The sequence below is a fragment of the Equus caballus genome, chromosome 8 (genome assembly GCF_041296265.1).
Source record: "Equus caballus isolate H_3958 breed thoroughbred chromosome 8, TB-T2T, whole genome shotgun sequence".
Lineage (NCBI taxonomy): Eukaryota > Metazoa > Chordata > Mammalia > Perissodactyla > Equidae > Equus > Equus caballus.
Genome location: NC_091691.1, coordinates 101472350 through 101493344, shown reverse-complemented (window position 1 = coordinate 101493344; position 20995 = coordinate 101472350). Strand labels below are relative to the sequence as shown.

The window sequence follows — 20995 nt, the reverse complement described above, 5'->3', positions numbered from 1 at the left end:
ATGGCAGGTGGGGCCAGAGTGAAGCCCACAAGAACCAGGTGCTCCAGAACAGTGCTCAGGTGTGATGGCCACTCATGCAGCAAATATTTACTCAAGCTGACATTTTAAATTTACGTAATTTTTTAAGATCCTATCTTTTGCCAAAGAAATTACCACGAAAAAAGTGATTTGCAACTTAGGCAGTAATTGCATTTTAAAAGTTAGATGAATAAACAGGTTTGTTTATTAATCCCTAAGGTGTTAGGGTGAAACCTTTTAATAAATTTATAAACTTTCAATGTAAACAATTCTTCTTCCTTACCTGTTTTCAAAGTATAAATTTTTTTGAACTAGAGTTGCTTCAAAAAATAAGACTAATAATCAAAAAGGACTGTTAGTTACAGTTATGTCTGTAACAACATCTTGTCTGTCTGTTTAGAAATTTACAAGTTCAAGGGAGTAAAGAAGCCAATTAACACAAGGGCTCAGGTGACGGTTTCTCCAGTCCATCATCAGTGTCTCACTGGAATTCTCTACCTAGTCTTTCTTTGTCAAAACAAATACTACCAGCAGTATTTCCTCATCCAGGAATGAACAACAACTCCACAAATCTTTATTAAGAGCCTTCAGTAGGACAGACACGTCTTCTGAAGGGTCCTCTCAAGCCCGGCCTCATTTTAGCACAAACTCTAATCAACCAGACAAAACAGCTCTCTCAGTCCTGTCTACTGAACTAATCCACCCTCAGTAACCAACCTGCATTGAGACTAAGCTCACACAATATCCAGCTCTGTTAAATAACAGGATGGAGTTAAGAACGACTAAGATGCCTAACAGGCCCTGAGCGCCCCTATCCTACCAAAGTTCTCACGTGCATCCCCTCGTTCCAGTGCCCTCAACACTGTCCCTCGAAAGGAAATCCCAGGCAGTTAACAGCTCAGTAGAGTAGGAAAACGCAAACTCACATGACAGATTTTTAAAGTTTTGTGAAAGGTAATTATTAGCTGACAATGCTGATTACGTGGGAAGAAAGCTATTTAACCTTACTTCAGATCACGTTTCTTACCCATCCAAAAGGGCTTTCATAGGAAATGCTCCCAAATAATCGGATAATAATAAATAAATACTTAGTTTTGTGAGCTTCTATAAATTAAGATGGAAATGTCAGGATAAATAAATCATCACAAATTCCACAAATTTCTAACAGTTTTTATGGCCTCAGGGTAAGGAATCAAGGAGTTCAAAAAACAAAGACAATTATGAAAATACCTACTTGCTTCTTGAATAAATTACACTTCTCTGTTAAGAACTGATTACAAGAATTTAGCTGTACTGCTCAGAAATGATTAAATATTATCAAATCGTTCTTTAACAGGCAATAAATGATTAGTAAGCCCTTCTCATTGAGAACTTCATGTAAAACTAAGTCTTTTTAGTGATACAAAGCATATACTTTAAATAATAAATATGCCTGTGTTTGCTATTTAGGACACCTGCTTTATAATCAAATTCACATTTAAAAGGAATTTAGGGACTAAATATAAGTTTTCCAGTTTAGATATTCACTACATACTCTGCTAGAGCATTATGTCCCATATGTTATCATTAGGATGGTTCTTCACCATTTAGATTTTGCCTCCTTATTGCTTTCCTGAAATTATAAGTTTATTTACATTCACACTGCTGATGAAGAAACACAACTTTCAATCGTGAGCAGCTGTAACATCAAATGTGCGGCTCCACAAGGGCAGTGAAGGCGCTATGTGTGCTGTCATAACCCTGTGAGCCCCACTGGGTCTTGTCTATATGCTACTGAATTACTTTATTGTAGGTTTGTTTCTCCAGTTAATCTTTTCCTGATGAGGCTTTAAAACACTATGATTTGTTAATATTAATAACAGCTATCCGATAAAGTATTCCCAAAGTCTTTTTATCCACGTAGATCGACTATAACAGTATATTCTGCAACCTGCAGCTCTTTTGTGAAGCACATGATCACATTTTTAATAAGCATTTAAATCCAAAATATTTTACTATTCAAGAAGGTAACTATTAAGAAAATTAAGGAGTGCTATGATTATTTGCAACCACAAGAAAAGAGAAAAATAAGTTATTCTATTGTAATATTCTAATATAAATCAACCCAACTTTTAAAATAGTAATAAACTGTTCTTTTTAAAATAAGAAAGCTACTCTCCAAAACAGCCTTGATATTTCAACTTTCAAAGTACACTACAGCAGATTCTATTTTGTTCTATTATCTGAAAATGCCTTTACAATAATTCTGATAACAAGAAGCAGCTCTAATTCACATAATGGCACATATCACCTATCTGTCTGTCAGTGAGACATCTGAAAGCATCTTTTTATTAGAAACACCAATCAATATGCCCAAGGGACTACAATACTGCTGGAAGCAATTCGTATTATCATTTCATCCTTGATGTTCTTGCTCTGAGCAACTTATTATTATGAACGGCATGAAAATGGCAACCTGTCACAATTGATTTTTCTTAACCTCCTTTAAGAATTTTTTTCCCTCTTAAATGTAATCAAGGATCAACTTATTAAATATATCTCAAGCTAAGTTTTATAAAGCAGGCCATTACTCAAGGTGCACTCCTTATAATTTAAACTTTCACCAAATATTACTGTAACAGTAACTGCTTAGTAATAAAAACTTTGATCTGTTCAAAGTTCTAAAATAAAATGTCCAAACTTGAGTGGACTGTGTCTCCTGCTCTACATCTGTCCTCAATGGGTGCTACAAGGAAAACATTCTAATCCTGAAAAGGGGCTTCAAGAATTTCTTTCCACCTTAAAATCTTCCTCCATCCAACAATATTGCAGAATTTACTCTTAATCCCCATGTCTAGATAAAACATGTACATTTAAAAAAGTAGTCTAATAAACTCTTGTAATAAGTATAAAGCTGTATATTCTGATTATCTAAAATTATCAAGTTAGATTTCAAGAATTAATTTGAAGGGCCAACTTAAATGAATTTCCATGAGACATTTGTCAGAGTCACTGAATTTAGCTGCAGCTTCATTAATTTACACAGGAATTCTTATATTTTAGATTGCAGTGGCCACTAAGGGAACAGGAGCTCTCAATCTTCAGTGTGCAGCAGAGGCCCCCTAGTTTCTGATTCAGGAAGTCTGGGGCAATTCAAGGGGTGGAGGCAGTGCAGGCAGATGTGAAGTGGATGTCACCAACCCACAGCCACTCACCTGGGGTGTGAGACAAGGCTGTGCAGGCAGGAGTCACAGAGTAAGACCAGAGGTAAGGCAGCAGCTAGAGAAAGGGCCTGAATTTCTATTTTAAGAAAAGAGTACCGAGGACGAAAGGCATGCTGTGTGCAACACAGGAAAGACGGAACAAGGAGGGAACACCTGTTCAACCTAGGACTTGTGTACAAGGGTGAGCATACTTCTCTCCTCACTTTGCACTTGAAGTTTTCCTTTAAAAAGCAGGTAGAGAAGAACAGAATGGACAAAATGAAGACAAAAAGGAGAACTGGCCAAAATAAGGGTTGGACATTAGCTGAGCAGAATGACCAGTTTAAAAATAAATAAAACTGGTTAAATACCTAACACCCATCTGCTCAACTCTGGGAGGATATTTTAGAAAGCACAAATGTTGGTCCCAAGAACTTCCAGCACAAATGGGAGTCACACTCATGTCACCTAGGTCACGGAGAATGGCTGGCGGTTTCCAAGAGGAGAAGGGACTCCTTGGAACAGCCTTCACCAAAGAGCAAAGCTGTGGTGGGCGCAGGGCCACTGGAATGGGGGTTCGGTGAGTGAGTCTGAATACTAAAGACGTTCCAGGGGTCCTGTGAGTGGGTGTGAGTACAGAGAGCCTTCTGATGTCTATCTACTACCATAATCTGTAAGACCCCCTGCTGTTGCTGAGCTGTCTGTCTGGATCTGCAGGCAGTGACTGCCACACTGTGATAAGTTCCTGTCTGCCCTCTATTCCTTGGACACACCCACCCTGACAACCTGCACCTTTAGACCAGTGATCTGTGTGTGTGTTTCTTCATTTCTGCTTTGGCTCTTGAACATCAGCCTGAGAAAACCACAGACTTGTTACTGGTTCCATTATAAACTTAAGATTCCCAGCACCAGTCAGGTCCTTAGCACTGCTCATTAATTTACGAGCCTAAACTGTTTGGCTGTGACCCTTCTCGGTGCTTCTAGGAACTCAAACTCTTACCATGCTCTCCACCAAATGCACCACCTCAGTTATTGTTATCATTAATTTTTTTTTTTCTTAAATCAGCACTGCTTTTCCCGTAGTGTTTTTCATCCTAGGAACTTAGGGCAAATTCACAAATTCATACCTTCCTTATATATACTACAATGAAGATAGGAAATAAATGAAAAACGGAGCAAGGTGGGGGAGGAGGAGAGGGAGATGCTGACTGACTGATTGATAATTGTAAATATTCTCTACAAATCAAAGAAGCCATGCCATATTTTATATGGTAGCTATTTTCCATATAACAATATATAATTTTCTTTTAAGTAATCTTAACATTTATATATTTCAGTTACTACTGAATGCCCATGGAACTTATTCTTCCATAGAATATTTTTTCTTCTTTATAAACTAAGACCCTCTCTTCCTTTATTGAGAGCATTAATAGTTTTGTGATACTGATGTCCTCAAGACAAACAAACAAAATCAATAAAATCCTTTCCCTCCAGTCCAGTCAGTCAGTTTTTGATCACCACCACTTCTCGGTTGCTTCGGCCTCCTGCCTAAAACATGCTGCGTCTTCCCTCCCTAACCCTGGGGCCCTACTCTGCACACATGACCTTCCCTTGACCACTGACCTTGAAAAACTCCACCTATGTGCCCTTGCATTTGAATTCCACCCAAATAAATCCATGGCAATGGTTTTCATTTCACCAATATTTTCCTAATTGCTGCATCCACCGGCTTCTTTTCACTTTTCCTCCCCAATGACCTCTACAGACCAGCACGCTGCTGTTCACCAACCACCTCGAAAATGTTTCCTCTTTCAACGTTCTTTCAGGGCTGCCCTTCCTCTGCTAATCCCTTAACTACTGGTTTTTTTTTTTAATGTACAAAAAAGGTCTGTAAAATCTCATCCATAACCACACTGTGGGTAGCCAGTAGTGCTGTTCATCAAATATTCCCAATTCTCCCTCCTCCTGCACTTGGGCTAGGACTGTACCTCCTTGACTCCTTCAACTTTGCTGAGGCCATCAAATTGCTCCAGCCAGGGGCCAGCCTGGGGTTCATGGGTTTGGATCCCAGGCACGGACCTAGCACTGCTCATCAAGCCATGCTGTGGTGGTGTCCCACATAAAACAGAGGAAGATTAGCACAGATGTTAGCTCAGCAACAATCTTCCTTAAGCAAAAAAGGAAGATTGGCAATGGATGTGCGCTCAGGGCCATTATTCCTCACCAAATGAAAAAGAAATTGCTCTGGCCAAAGAAAGGTGACCTACTGGCACCGTAGAGTCAGTATGTAATTTCCTGTGTTGGTTTCTTCTTATCCCAGTGGTCATGGAAGCATGTCTGCAGAAGGGGTCCCTAAGGGACCATGATGAGCAGAGTACCTGCCAATAAGTTAAACATGGTCCACCAGGAGAAAAGAAATCTCTGCTGTAGTAAGCCACTGTGGGTTTAGGGCACTTTGTATTACAGCAGGACTTAGAGACCTGACTCACTCAGAAATATGTATTTCCAGTCCAAACTACCCTGCTGTCAATGAACTCCACAGCGAAACTTCACCTGAGCATGGCATCCATTGACGTCGTCATACACGTCCCGTGCATGGGACAGCTCTCAGAATTGAGTTCAGGGACGGTTTTGCTTCCCTTAAGAAATCGAATGAAAATCAGGTAAATGATTCGATTTCCCTTTTAAATGTTTACTTTTCGTTTCCACTAGCCTTCTCTGAAGTCCAAAAGTTTGTTGATTTACTAAGCTCTGGAAGAACACTGAGATGTAGTCTTTAGACAACAATGTCTTACAAACAGTGAATAATTTCTGTCTTCCCTTCTCTGGTTAGGAATTCAAATATCACATAATCTTTTCATTCAATATATATCACAAACATTTCCCCCAGATAAATCACATCTGCTACTTTCTGTCCATTGTAGCATGCTTATAACCTTGTCCCAGATTTTCCTATAAATCTAATATTTAACACTCCAAAAGATTTAGTGACATATGCAAATTTAGAGATTTTATTTCTCTCCTAAGATTATTCCTTTATTTACAGAAAAATGTTTCAATATCAAGTTGGAGCTCTATCTATAGTGCCTTCAAGGAGAAGCAAGCACTACGTCGACAAGTCATGACCTCCCTGCACCGCAACCACCCTGATATAAACCCAGAATCTCGACGGAATGCACACACAGTGCTGAGAAGAGTGCCTGCCATATGTCCACAGCCATCACTGTCACCACGATATCTAACTGGAAGGGGGGCACCGAACGTGACTAAGCACCAGGAAGGTGCAAGCCACTGAAAGCACGTCGGCTCCATGTGTGAGATGGACGAGTGGCAGGGTGAGGACTTAAACCCAATTCTGCAAACCCCCAGGATGCCCTCCTAAAAAACAGTCTGTTAACACCGAGGAAATGTAGAAGGCTGTTTAAAAATAAACAAAAAAAGAACAGGGAGAGGGAAGAGAAGAAGGAGGAGGAAAAACAGGAGAGAGAGGAGGAGTGCGGAGAAGGGGCAGTGGCAAGCTTTCCAGGCATGTGGCGGCCAGCGCGCACAGTGCCCTCCACAACTAGTCACTCAGGGAGCGTTTCTCGACTGACAGTGAGGGCTAGACTGAAAGGCTACGGCATTCAATCACCTTTCACGTTTCATTCTGTAGAAAGATAACAAGGATGGGTAACAGACAGCACTCGCCCAGGGTCAAAGAGCTGGTCAGGGGCAAAGCTGACTCTAACCGAGGCAGTCAGGCTCCAGGGCCAAAGTTCTTAACTGCGCCACAAACCGACAAAAGGTCGCCTCAACAGCCCTGGACCAACACCCAAGGGAAAGAGCACACTGACACAAAACTAAAGGTGAACAAAGAAAAGAACTGACCACACAGACACACAACGAGAAAGTGACAGGAAACAAGCTACACTGAAGAATAAGGCAGACTGAAAAAAGGAGTTGTATTAAAGGCAGGATAGCCTTTAAGAAGTTTAAACTTATATTTAAAATTAAATTTACCCTCTAATATTATCATAATTGTAAAAGTAAAATGATTAAGGAAAAAAACCCTAGAACTCATATGTGCATTATTAGAACATCCTAGTTTTACTTACTAAAGGAAAAAGAAATCACTCTACTTCATGGAAAACATACATAAATACGTATGTGATTCTAACTCTGTCAATAATTAGTTTAATAATTTATTTTTAAATAACGTTAACTCTATTGTAGAATGCTGACTTGGGTATATTTGATTAGAACATATTGGGTATATCTGATTTGCTCAAATGCAAGCCAAGTTGCAATATCAATCTACAGAGATAGTCTTCCCTGTCATCACAATCAGAATTTATACGAAAATAACAGTACACCTTAGTAAGCACATCATACACAGACACCTGGATTCTTAACAAACACAGAGATATGAAATTCCATTAATCTCATGGGGATAACGCATGTGCCCAGTGGGTGGGTGAGGACACCCTCTGGACAGGAAGCACCGTCAGTGCTGGTCAGCTGCACTGAAAACGGCCCCAAGCATCACAGCGCCAGTGCTGTCTTCCTAAATTTTGAAGGGTTAACTATTTTTTAAAAATCACATTTAGCTGAAAAAATGGAATACATTTTGTCTTAAAAAATATCTTTTCAAAGAAATATTTCATTTCTATTGCTTTGTAACAATATGTCCTGCAAAAGACAACCTTTACTATTAATTACTCACAAAGCATGGCATTAATCCATGACAGGATTTTTTACTCTACTTAGATACACAGAGGTTATGTTCCAAATAAAAGTAAGTACAATGCACAGGCAGAAAGAGCTTCTCATTCAGTGGACATCAGCACATTTTGTGACTTGATCATACAAAATGTATTATCCAAATAACAACTACTGAGAATTCAAACTAACTTTTGTTATGATTTAACTTAGCCACACGTGTATACTGCATAAGTAACAATTTTAGGAATATAACAGCAGTCTTTAAAACCAAAATCTGGTTTTCAATATGCTTCTTCTGAAATGGAAGTAAGTTAAATAAAATTAGTTTAACAATATAACACATCGAATTAAATACCATAAAAACATTAATACAGATTCCTTTATTTTAAAAATGAACCATAAACATAAAAATAAGGAGTGTAAACTGTAAAATAAATAGATTGAAATTAAGACTCATAATTAACTGTCAAGTTATGGGCAAATTATATATCTAACAATGAAAATTTAAGACACATATAAAACTCTGATAAATCAAGAAAAGATACTTTTGGAAATTCTACAGTATGAGCATGTTGTTATATAAACACAGAGAATTCATAACCTAAATCACCAGCACTTTTGAAAGTCTGCTTTTATGCTATATATTAAGCTAAAATGAACGAGCTATTCAGAATGACATGTACTTTTTTACTGAAAGGAAAAAGTAAGTTCATTAAAGCAGCCGTTCCTTCATCTAGCCTACCTTATTTTTTGGATTGGATGTGTTCATTACACTTCGAGTCTCTTTTCCAGTATAAATGACCACACCTATTACAGTACCTGCAAAAACACGAAAGTGGTCCTTATAGAGATATTTTAAAGGGTAAGCACAGAGATAACATTTTCTAGTTAACTGTTTTGGTGGAAAATATTACTACACTATTTTATATAAATTTATCCAATAGCATATTAATTTGGCTAGTTTGAGAAAATCTAATCTCAACTTTTAACATAAAATTTGAAAAACTCATTATTTCTTAAGTAATACAAATTTACCTACATATAACGCTAGCAAATGAACTAACATCCTTTTCACTGACAACAGAAAGAGTGACATTGTTCATTAATGTCTACTAAAATGGTAACTTGACACTGAAGTTAAATAAAAAGAGGCGACATTCTTAACTGATGGAACTCATCGTGTGACTTCAAACCATGCCAGCATCAGCTGCACCAGTCCCTCTAAACGGAAGTCTACAAGCTTCCACTGCACATTTACAGACTACTGGGTCTAAAAGCCTTCGCTGATATTTCGGTACATACACAGTTAAAACAGTAAGAGAAACATTACAAAAACAACATATCATTTTGAATTTAGATGTCATTAGTCTCTTTTATTCCTGTCTCCTGAAACTTTGGTTTTCTAATTGTACATGTCAAGGAGAAATGATAATTTTGTGGTCTATCAAACTTAAGATAAATGAATAAGAGATCACCCTTAGAAGAACCCACAGACTACAAAGGCTCAGAAGCTCTCATCTCTGGAGTGTCAAAGACCATGGAAGTCTATTTCTAGATTGGCAGCTACCTATAATTTATATTCCTTATTTTCACAAATTTTGAAGGTGAGAAATATGATTAAGATGAGAGGGGCCGGCCCAGGTGGCACAACGGTTAAGTTCACACGTTCCGCTTCTCAGCAGCCCGGGGTTCGCTGGTTCAGATCCCGGGTGCGGACATGGCACCGCTTGGCAAAAGCCATGCTGTGGTAGGCGTCCCACGTATAAAAAGTGGAGGAAGATGGGCATGGATGTTAGCTCAGGGCCAGTCTTCCTCAAAAAAAAAAAGATGAGAAAGACAAAATATCCATACTCACTGAAATCAACCATCGCAGAATTAAATATGATAATTATACAAAAACACTTCCATGTCACATGAGGTCAATGTGTGAAACTTAGTGAGTCAAGAGTAGGCTCCACGGAGTAAAAAGTAGGATCTCAGCAACCTCTCGGATTTATATGAGCAACGGTAGCTGCGTATTACAAACATCACATTCAAACAGCTTCTGCCACAGGACGTTCAAGAAGATGAAGGCTGCTGGAATACCACTCACAAGCGACACCTGCAGAGGTTACACAGCTTTTCTCTTTTGGAATAAGAATTTCCTTTTTTCCCTTTTTAAACTGTGTGCCACTGGGAAAGCTACAAGGTTTGAATTTAGCGTGTGAAGTTCAAATTTATTGTGTTCTTGAAAAGACAGTAAGCTCACATTTGGCATATAAGCTAACCCAAACTGCACAAATGCTATCTTTATATATATTATTATCCAAATAAACTTCCTAGATGATATGTTTGTACTTGCTATACAGAAAAATATTAAACACATAATGATACACTATAAAAAACTTTCAAAAAAAATATCACACAATTCTTTTGTCAGTGAAGCTAAATGTTAAATCTGACCTGATATTTTCTTCCTATTTTGCCAATTAAGTCTAACTTAATCAAAACATAAAAGTGTCACTAATGTTAAATAACCACAAAAACAGAACAAGACAAACTGCAAACTATTTTTAACAACAGCAGAAGAAACAAGCCTGAGAGAAGGCAGACGGCTAGAACCACTCTCCTAGAGCAGGGAGCCGACTGGCAATGTTGATCACAGGCTGTGGTACCGTTTACAGGGCCGAGAATGAGACTGAGAAATGACAAGACTAACAAGAAACACCTCATTCAGATATACATAGAATACAGTCAGTATCTGCATGTTAAATATACCATATATAGTAAGTATTTAAAGAATTTCTCATGCAATGCTATTAGTATAATCTATTAAAGTTTGGTAAAGGCTATCATATGTACTATTTCATTTCATTCTCACTAAAAATGAGTACTCATGTAGTTAACGCATTTTTTTTTTCTGAGTCTGTCATGCTATTTATTTACTAAAATTACTAGAGTCAGTACAGAATATCTGGAATATTCTTCACTCTCTTTGAAAAAGAGTATGTATTTATGAATTATTATAAGCTAAAAGATTGAGTAAACCCTGTATAGAGTAGAAAGAAATATGGGAAAAGACTACCCGTTAATTTTGAAATTGAGACATGAGAGGGGGATAAAATATAACACATTCATCAGAAATAACAGAAGATTGACTACAAAAGAGAAAAATGTTGTACGGAGAGAGAGAGACAGACAGATCGAGATAGCCATCAACCAACCACAGTATTTCCTGACTCAATTACACACCGAGAACCTGCTAGATTCGGCAGGGAAAGTGCCAGGGCCACTTGTGGCAGCCTTGGGAATGGACGACAACCTACAGATGCTCTCCTGGTGCCAATCTCAACAAGACCTGGTGTCTGGCTGCTCGTGGACTGCAGTACTTTCACGTGCTGGGAACCAAGGGAAGGAAAGGAAAACACCAAAGAGCATGAAGACACAAAGCAGGGCAGGGTACCCATGAACACTAAACACCTGTCAGGACCAGCCACGCAGCCTGAAGACAGGGAACTATCTTCAGGAAAGTTACATAAAGAGACCAAGGCCAGGGACACAGAGAGTGATGGGGAGACCTCACCAGCTCTAGGCTCTACCAACTGTGCAAGTCAGGGGAAGGTGTCAGAACAACAGGAAGTGACGGACAGAATGTCTCCACCCACTCCCAGACCATTGCAACTGCCCCATGAGATGGAAGGTTTGGGAAGCATCAACTCCCACCCCTGGCTGTGAATTAAGAAGTGCATGCTGGGGTGTGTTGTTATTTCCACTGCTCCTGCATGCCCAGGTTCCACGTGTCTTTGGGTATACCAGAGCTCTCTGGGTCTGGTCTCTTAGGTGATGTCTTAGTGGGACGGCTTCTCCTGCTGTCTCAATCCTATGTGTACTAACCTTTCTCTAGTACAGGAGCCTCACAAACTATGTATGGTAAAGTGCCAGGTTTTGTTTTTAAATTTCTAATCTGCCATGAGGACTAAATATAACAATAAATTACCAAGAGAAATGAAATAACAAAAACAAGAAAATATGTTCCCCAATTTTGTTAAACATTAAATTACTTCGTCAAATTGCTATAAAAGTTTCCAAACGTTTACTCTTATTTTCTGTATTTATCACAATCAGTATCAGCCATGGACCCGCTGTCTGAGCACACAGATCCTGCAGTCCTGCTCTGAGTGCTCAGCCCTGGACCCCTGTCTGAGCATACACGTCCTGCAGTCCTGCTGAGTGCTCAGCTCTGGACCCCCGTCTGAGCACACACGTCCTGCAGTCCTGCTCTGGGGGCTCAGCCCTGGACCCCTGTCTGAGCATACACGTCCTGCAGTCCTGCTCTGGGGGCTCAGCCCTGGACCCCCGTCTGAGCACACATGTCCTACAGTCCTGCTCTGGGGACTCATCTTTGCTTCCGGGCTCTCTTCAATTTAAGATGGGAATATCCCCTTTTCTGCTTATCAGTGGAACACAGCACCTCTACACAACACTGACTGTGCTTTGGAAAAGCGATGTTCTCTGAACCATCAAGGAGGAAACAGCAGCTTGGCGCCACAAGAAGTTGCATTTGCCCCTCTTTGGTGACCGTCAGTCCTTGTGTCTGTCTGTGTTAACATGAGTCCTTGCTCGCAGGCATTCAGAATCCTATGACAAGGGAGGAAGGTCTGAGTTCACTTCACCAGGAGGCAACTTGAACTCAACTGACATATAACACTGAAAGAGCAAGATTTTAAAAGATTCTGGTCTTTTCTTCTCAACATGTAATCAAGTATAAAGAAGATAGCCCTAACATTACTCCTAGAAATCCAGTTTTCAAACACTCGGATATGGCAGTCTGATAATACACAGAGTCCAGTAATTGTTCACATTAATAAGGTTTTTAAGTAAAAATAAGTGCATGTTAAAAGTTTTGAAATTAATTTAAAAAGCTTGCATTTTAAAAATGCCCAAACACAAATTAAACTTTAAGTCAGCTAATTTAAACTTTTGGAATTGATGGTTTTAAAGCAGTCTAAACACTCTCCAGAAGATAAAATACCCTGGCACATTCTATGTGTCATAGAGAACAGGACAGAGCTGCCGAGGAGGCAAGTGTGTTGCGATGCCTCAGTCTGTGTCTGCATTGCTGAGAGTGCAAGTGGAGCTGCCACTCGCCAAGGTCATCTAGAGAAGTGAGGCCAGGAGACAAAAACTGTACACAGGGAATTATCAGGGATATCTCAGAAGCCTGAGCTCAGGTTGCTTCTGTCTCTTTGAGGAGAAAGGCCACAAATCAATAGTACTGGGATCAGTAACAACACTCTGATAGTCAGGAAACAAAAGATCAAATAAAATTTATAAATAAAAAGAATCTTAGAATATCTTTATGAATGAACTAAACTCTGAACCTTTATTAAGAAGAATAAGCATCAATATGATGGAAACAAAATGGAATACAACATCTAGATACAGAAAACGTAGAATCTGTGACCAAGTATTAGCTTAGAGTGGCATACTGTAAATATTTACCTAAAACTATTGAATGCTAAGTGCTGAATGGCAATGGCTGCCAAGGACAGCACACCTGGATTCAAATCTTGGTCCCACTACAGCGTAGCTGTGTGCCTTTCTGAGCCACAGTCCTTCACCCACAAAGTGAGACTAAGAGCAGCACTTCACTTAACTGTGGCAAGGCTTAGACAATCCAGGACCATCAGCAAGGTGCAACACAAGAACAGTGATGTGAAAGAAGTGTGAGGACAGGATTCTAATACAGCCCCTGGCTGCAGAGTACCCTCCCAATGGTGGTTGCAAGACTCTTCCTGAGGGCTACACAACCAAGGACCTGGCCTGCTCCCTCTGAGGACTCTCCAAGGTGTGAAGACCCTTCCCCAGGGCTACACATCCCAAGACCTGGCCTGCTCCCTCTGAGGATTCTCCATGGTGTGAAGACCCTTCCTGGGGCTACACATCCCGGGACCTGGCCTGCTCCCTCTGAGGACTCTCCATGGTGTGAAGACCCTTCCTGGGGCTACACATCCTGGGACCTGGCCTGCTCCCTCTGAGGACTCTCCATGGTGTGAAGACCAATCCTGAGGGCTACGCATCCCGGGACCTGACCTGCTCCTGCTGAGGACTCTCCATGGTGTGAACACTCTTCCGGAGGACTACAGCCCAGGACCTGGCCTGCTCCCTCTGAGGACTCTCCATGGTGTGAAGACCCATCCTGAGGGCTACGCATCCCAGGACCTGACCTGCTCCTGCTGAGGACTCTCCATGGTGTGAACACTCTTCTGGAGGACTACAGCCCAGGACCTGGCCTGCTCCCTCTGAGGACTCTCCATGGTGTGAACACCCTTCCTGAGGGCTATACAACCAAGGACCTGGCCTGCTCCCTCTGAGGACTCTCTATGGTGTGAACACCCTTCTGGGAGGGCTACAGCCCAGGATGTGGTCTGCTCCCTCTGAGGACTCTCCATGGTGTGAATACCCTTCCGGAGGGCTACAGCCCAGGATGTGGTCTGCTCCCTCTGAGGACTCTCCATGGTGTGAACACCCATCCTGAGGGCTATGCATCCCAGGACCTGACCTGCTCCTGCTGAGGACTCTCCATGGTGTGAACACTCTTCCGGAGGACTACAGCCCAGGATGTGGTCTGCTCCCTCTGAGGACTCTCCATGGTGTGAACACCCTTCCCGAGGGCTATACAACCAAGGACCTGGCCTGCTCCCTCTGAGGACCCATGGTGTGAACACCCTTCCGGAGGGCTACAGCCCAGGATGTGGCCTGCTCCTTCTGAGGTTATCTTCATGGTGTGAAGACCCTTCCTGAGGGCTACACAACCTAGAACCAGGTCTGCTCCATCTGAGGACTCTTCATGGTGTGAAGACCTTTCCTGTGGGCTACACAACCTAGGACCTGCTGTGCTCCCTCAGAGGTCTCTTCATGCATGTTATCCTTACTTTCTCTCTCTCTTTTAATTGGAGAAATTTGAAAAATTCATCAGTACAAAAAATAACATCAAACACCTCACAGAATTTCTATCTATTCAAATTGTCATATTTGTTATCAACTTGCTTTTTTTTAGTTACAAGTAATAGTAGAAAACTAAATCTTCTTTTATTCTCTCTCCCCCAAAAGATGGGTGAGTGTACCTTTGCTGGAGTCTGTTTTACACTTTCATGTACACACAGGCCCCCATTTAAACACATGCACACAGAACTGCCCTGCATGTGTCTGATCCCTTCCTTTTCTCTGTGCCAGGCACCCTGGCCCTTAGATCATTTTCTTCAGCTACTCTCCCTCTCAGCACCAGGCCTTCACATAAGTGTCAGTACTGCCAGGAATCCTCCACAGCCCCCTTCCATCCATCTTACCCAGTCACATCGGTGTATTCTTTAAATCTAGTCCAAATATCTCTTCCTCAGAGAAGCTTCCCCCAAACCTGGACCAGGTAAGGTTTTTGGCTTGTTTCCAGGGCACCCAACACCTTTCTGTGATACTTAGCATAGTTGAAATTATCAGTCTCATTTCCTTAATGTCTTTCTCACCCACACGCTCCTGAGGACAGGATCCTAAGGACTTTGTTCCACACTGTGTCATTAGTGCCTGGTCTGGAGCAGAGATTCCATACAAAACCATCAGAAGGATGACTGACTTCAAAGAGAGGAGGGTTCCCAGCATCGGGCAATAGACGCTGGGAAGACAGACAAGCCTACTTTGAATGTTTCCTCGGGTTCCTGTGCCCAACAGTGACCTTAATACTCCCTGCTGCTAAGCTTCATTCCTGGCACCATTAGCAAGGTGAATTACTTTCTGAGAAGGTGACAATCATTCAGATTTTCAATAACACCCAGAGAAATTTACTTTACAAGATGTAAATTTAAATGGCCGCCCTGTTTGACTGCTAGAAATACTCCAACATCCTCCAATTTTACTAATAAGAAAATTAAGAATCTTTGTCCTGGTCCCTAAAGCTCAGACACAATCTACCTCCTAACGGCTCTCTAAGTCATCTAAGACTTCTCTCCCTCCCAGACAATGCACCACACTGACCTCCTATGAATTCTGTTAGATGAATGAAGAGAGGTAAGGTCCCTCTAAAATCACCATTTGCTTACCTAGCTCTGCTGTGCCACCTCTCATTAAGGCACACTGTCAAGTTTGTCAAGAAACAGATGTCAAAACCAGCAAAACATCTGTGCATTCCTACATGAAGATGTACTACCCACAGCTGCTTGGGGCTTGCTGCTCAGAGTGCAGGGTGGTAAGCAACAGCTCCGGCCTTGTCCTGGGCTTGTGCAAGATGCAGACTCTCAGGCCCATTCCACACCCACTGAAGTGGAGTATATACATAATGGAAGGCATTTTGAGAAGCATTTGTTTGGAGTCATTCAAACACACAAAGGATCACCTTTATGTGAGAACTTATGCTAAAAATAGAACTTATTTCTTACCTGATGCAACAATGGTGCTTGCCCACAAGGTGTTTTCTATGCTGAGACTTTCATGAACAGGCGGATCACTGTCCTCCTATTCAAGGAAAGAAAAGGAAAGAATGGCAAATTAGCAAACTTTTTTATTACTTATAATTCAGATTAAAAACATACTGACCAGCAGTGAAAAGGTACTGCAAAACAGAGGTGAAAAACAAGGGAAAAAGAGGATTCTGGGAAGATGTCAGAGGAGGAAGCACCAGGAATCTCCATACCTGGATGACAAGTGCAGGGGCATAATCTATCTGATGGAACTATTTTGGAATCTGGGGCCTGCTGAAGGCTTGTCACTTCCAGGGGAAGGCTTGGATGGTAAATTCTAGTTAATTTCTGCTCTTAGCACAGTAGGAGGTACTTGTCCCCACCCCAAGCCCCTGGCAGGCAGCTGTGCACATGTTCCTGGAGCAGCCTGCACACAGCGGGTGGGAGCCAAGGTGGGCAAAAAGGTTCTGTGCCCCCAACACTAAGAGTCTGTGCTCTGACTGCTGCTTGCTGCTTCGGACCACAGAGGTGCAGACACAGAGGCGGGTGGCCACTGCAGCTGCACCTCTCCCAGTGTAGCAAGACCCCTGCCTCCTGCTCAAGTGACTTCCAGGAGAGTTAAAGGGTGTGCGTCTTTTCTCCTCTTCATTTTTCTCTTTTTCCCCTTTTTGGAGCCAGTCATTAAAGACTAGGACATTCAAAAACAACTGCATACACGGAGAAAATTAGAAAGTGACTGTGCATGCCCAAGAAAAGGCTCAGGCAAAAACCTAAGAAGACACTGAGTTTGCACCTCAGGCTGATCCTTGGCACAGATAGAGCCGCCAACAATCAAAAAAACAATAAACAAAAACCAGATGAAAAAACAGCAAACCCTGAGGAAGGGGTAAGTTTGACTTCTGGAGTTACCACATTATTATATCAAACGTCCAGTGTCAACAAAAAGTCACATACCATGAAAAGAAACAGAAAAGTATAGTCCATTCAAAGAAAAAATACAAATCAACAGAAACTATCCCTGAAAAGGCCTGATGGCAGATCTACTGGAAAAAGACTTTAAAAGAAAAATATTAAAGAGGTTCAAAGAAATAAAGATATGAAGAAAGTCAGGAAAATGATGTATGAACAAAACACATACATGAATAGAGAGACAGAAAATCTAAACAGAAACCAAAAGAAATTGAAAAGTACAAAAATTGCAATGAAAAGTTCAGTAAAGAGGTTCAAGGCAGATTTGAGTAGGCAGAAGAAAGAATCAGTGAATCTGAAGATAGGACAATGGAAATGATTAAGTCTGAGGAACAGAAAAAAAAAGGTTGAAGAAAATTGAAAGAGCCTAAGAAATCTGTGGGACACCATGAAGGATACTGATATACGCATTGTGGGAGTCCCAAAAGAAGAGGACAGAGAAAAAGGGACGGAGAAAACATCTGAAGAAATAATGGTGAAAAACTCCCCAACCGTCATGAAAGACATGAATGTCAACATCCAAGAGGGTCAACCAAATCCAAGTAAGGTAAATTCAAAGAGACCCACATAGAGACACATTTAACAAACTTTCAAAAGATCTAGAGAGAATCTTGAAAACAGCAAGAGGAAAGCAAATCATTACATACAACGGATCCTCAATAAAATCATCAGCAGATTTCTTATGAGAAACTCTGGAAACCAGAAGGCAGGGAGCCAATATAGTCAAAGTGATAAAAGAAAAAGAACTGTCAACCAAGAATCCTATATACAGCAAAACTGTCCTTTAAAAGTGAGGGAGAAATCAAGACATTCCCAGATAAACAGAAGCTGAGGGAGTCTGTGACCACTAAACTTTCACTGCAAGAAATGCTCAAGGGAGTAGTGTGTGTTGAAATGGAAGGACACTGCACAGTAACCCAAACCCGTATGAAGAAGTAGAGTCATGTGCCGTGTCATAGCGTTTTGGTGAATGATGGACTGCACATACAATGGTGGGCTCATAAGGTTAGTACCAGATAGCCTGAGTGTGTAACAGGCTACACCATCTAGGTTTCTGTAAGTACACTTTATGATGTTTGCACAAAGACGAAATCACCTAATGATGCAATTCTCAAAAGGTATCCGTGTCACTAAGTGACACACGACTGTAAAGATCTCAAAAGATAATTATACAGGCAATTATAAAAGTAAATATTATTGTAACAATGGTTTGTAACTGCACCTTTTATTGTCTCCATAATTTAAGAGAGAAATACCTTCAATGAAAACAGGAACAGTTATCACTGTAAAAGCCAGTATTGTTGTAACTTTGGTTTGTAACTCCATATCTTATTTTCTACATAATTTAAGAGGCTGATGCATTTAAAAGAATCATTAGTTTATATTTTTAGGCACACAATGTTTAAAGATGTAATTGTGTGACATCAGCAATCCAAAGGGGTGGGAATGGAGCTGTAAAGGAGGATAGTTTTTGTATGTTATTGAACTTAAATTGATATAAATTCAAATTAATGTATGACAACTTTAGGATGTTAAATGTAGTCCCGATGGTAACTACAAAGAAAACAGCTATAGAATATACACAAAAGGAAATGAGAAAGAAATTTAAACATTTCTCTACAAAAAATCAACTAAACACAATAGAAGATAGGAATGCAGGAAATGTGGGGGGAAAAAACTATAGTGCATATAGAAAACAACACAATGACAGAACTAAGTCCTTCCTTATCAGTAATGACTTTAAATATAAATGTGTTAAACTCATGAATCAAAAAGACAGAGATTGGCAGAATGGATAAAAACACACGATCCAACTACATGCTGTCTATAAGAGACTCACTTTACATTGAAAGACACAAAGAAGTTGAAAGTGAAAGTATGGGAAAAGATATTCCATGCACAAAATAAGCTAAAGAGAGCAGAAGTGGCTATACTAATATCAGACAAAAATAGATGGTAAATCAAAAAACGTTACAAAAGACATTATATATTAACTAAATATTCAATAAGTCAAGAAGATACGACAATTATAAGCAATTCTGTACCTAGTGAAACACTATAAAAATATATGAAGCAAAAACTGACAGAATTTAAGGGAGAAATATACAATTCTACAGTAATAGTTAGAGACTTCAATATCCCCTCACTACAACAACCAGAAAGAAGGAAATAGCGGACTTAACATAATATAGATCTAACAGACATTCACAGAACACCCCACCTAATAACAACAGCACACTCATTCTTCTGCACATGGGACATTTTCCAGGACAGACATTAAGTTAGGCCACAAATTAAGTCTCAACAGATTTAAAAAGATAGAGATCATACAAACTATCTACTCTAACCATGACAAGATAAAGGCAGAAATCAATAACAGAAAATTCAAAAAATAGTGGAAATTAAACAACACACTTGCAATCCCTTATCAAAATCCCAATGATGTTTTTTGAAGAAACAGAAAAACCCATTCTAAAATTCATATGGAATCCCAAGGGACCCTAAATATCCAAAACAACCTTGAAAGAGAACAAAACTGCAGGCCTCACACTCCTGACTTGAAAACTTACTACAAAGCTACAGTAATCAAAACAGTGTGGTAGTGGCATAAAGACGGCCATGAAGATCAACGGAATAAAATGAAGGAGCCCAGAATTAAACCCTTGCATATATGGTTAAATGATTTTTAATACGGGTGCTAAGATCATTCAATGGGGAAAGGAGAGTCTTTTCAACACATGGTGCTGGGAAAACGGGATAGCCAAATGCAAAAGCATGAGGTTATCCTTCTCTTAAATCATATATAAAATAAACTCAAAATGGATCAAAGACCTAAATGTAGGACTTACAATAAAATTGTTAAAAGAAAACATAGGACAAAAGCCTCATGACACTGCATTTGGCAATGATTTTTTGGATATGACATCAAAGGCACAGGTAACAAAAGAATAAAATAAGACAATTGGAATTTATGAAAATCAAAAAATTTTGTGCATCAAAAGGCACTATCAACAGAGTAAAGGGCAACCCACAGGATGAGTAGAAATATTTGCAAATCATCTATCTGATTAGAGATTCATACCCAGAATATATAGAGAACTCCTAGAACTCAACAACGAAAAAACCAAACAACCCGATTCAAAAATGGGCAAAGGACCTGAATAAACATTTCTCCAAAGAAGATATACAAATGATCGACAAGGACATAAAAAGATGGTCAACATCACTAATCATTACGGAAATACAAATCAAAACCACAATGAGATACCACCTTACACCCATCAGGATGGCTACTATCAGAAAAACAGAAACAAGTGGTGGCGTGGATGTGAAGAAACTGGACCCCTTCAACACTGCTGGTAGGAATGTAGAACGGTACAGCCGCTGTGAAAAACAGCATGGTGGATGCTCCAAAATTGAAAATAGAATTATCATATGACCCAGAAACTCCATTCCTGGGTAGATACCCAAAAAGAACTCAAGGAAGGTTCTTAAAGAGATATTTGTGCACCCATGTTCATATCAGCATGATTCACAACAGCTAAAACATGAAAGCAACCCAAGTGCCCATCGATCAATGAATGGATAAGAAAAATGTGGTACATCCATAGACTGGAAGATTATTCAGCCTTAAAAAGGAAGTAAATTCTGAAATGTGCTACAACACAGAAGAACATTAAGGACACTACGCTAAGT

At 40.2% G+C, this 20995-nt stretch overlaps 1 protein-coding gene across 22 annotated transcripts in view; it reads right to left on the bottom strand.

Annotated features, from left to right (window-relative positions):
• The window catches only part of ATP9B (ATPase phospholipid transporting 9B (putative)), a 287141-nt gene that overhangs the window by 123925 nt on the left and 142221 nt on the right, over window positions 1–20995 (bottom strand). For all 22 annotated transcript variants that reach the window (XM_023648016.2, XM_023648017.2, XM_023648021.2 and 19 more), the window contains 2 exons: window positions 16310–16385; window positions 8644–8720 (listed from right to left, as the gene is read on the bottom strand). In XM_023648016.2, coding sequence (XP_023503784.1) covers window positions 8644–8720; window positions 16310–16385 — 153 coding nt within the window. The remainder of the gene's footprint in view (window positions 1–8643; window positions 8721–16309; window positions 16386–20995) is intronic.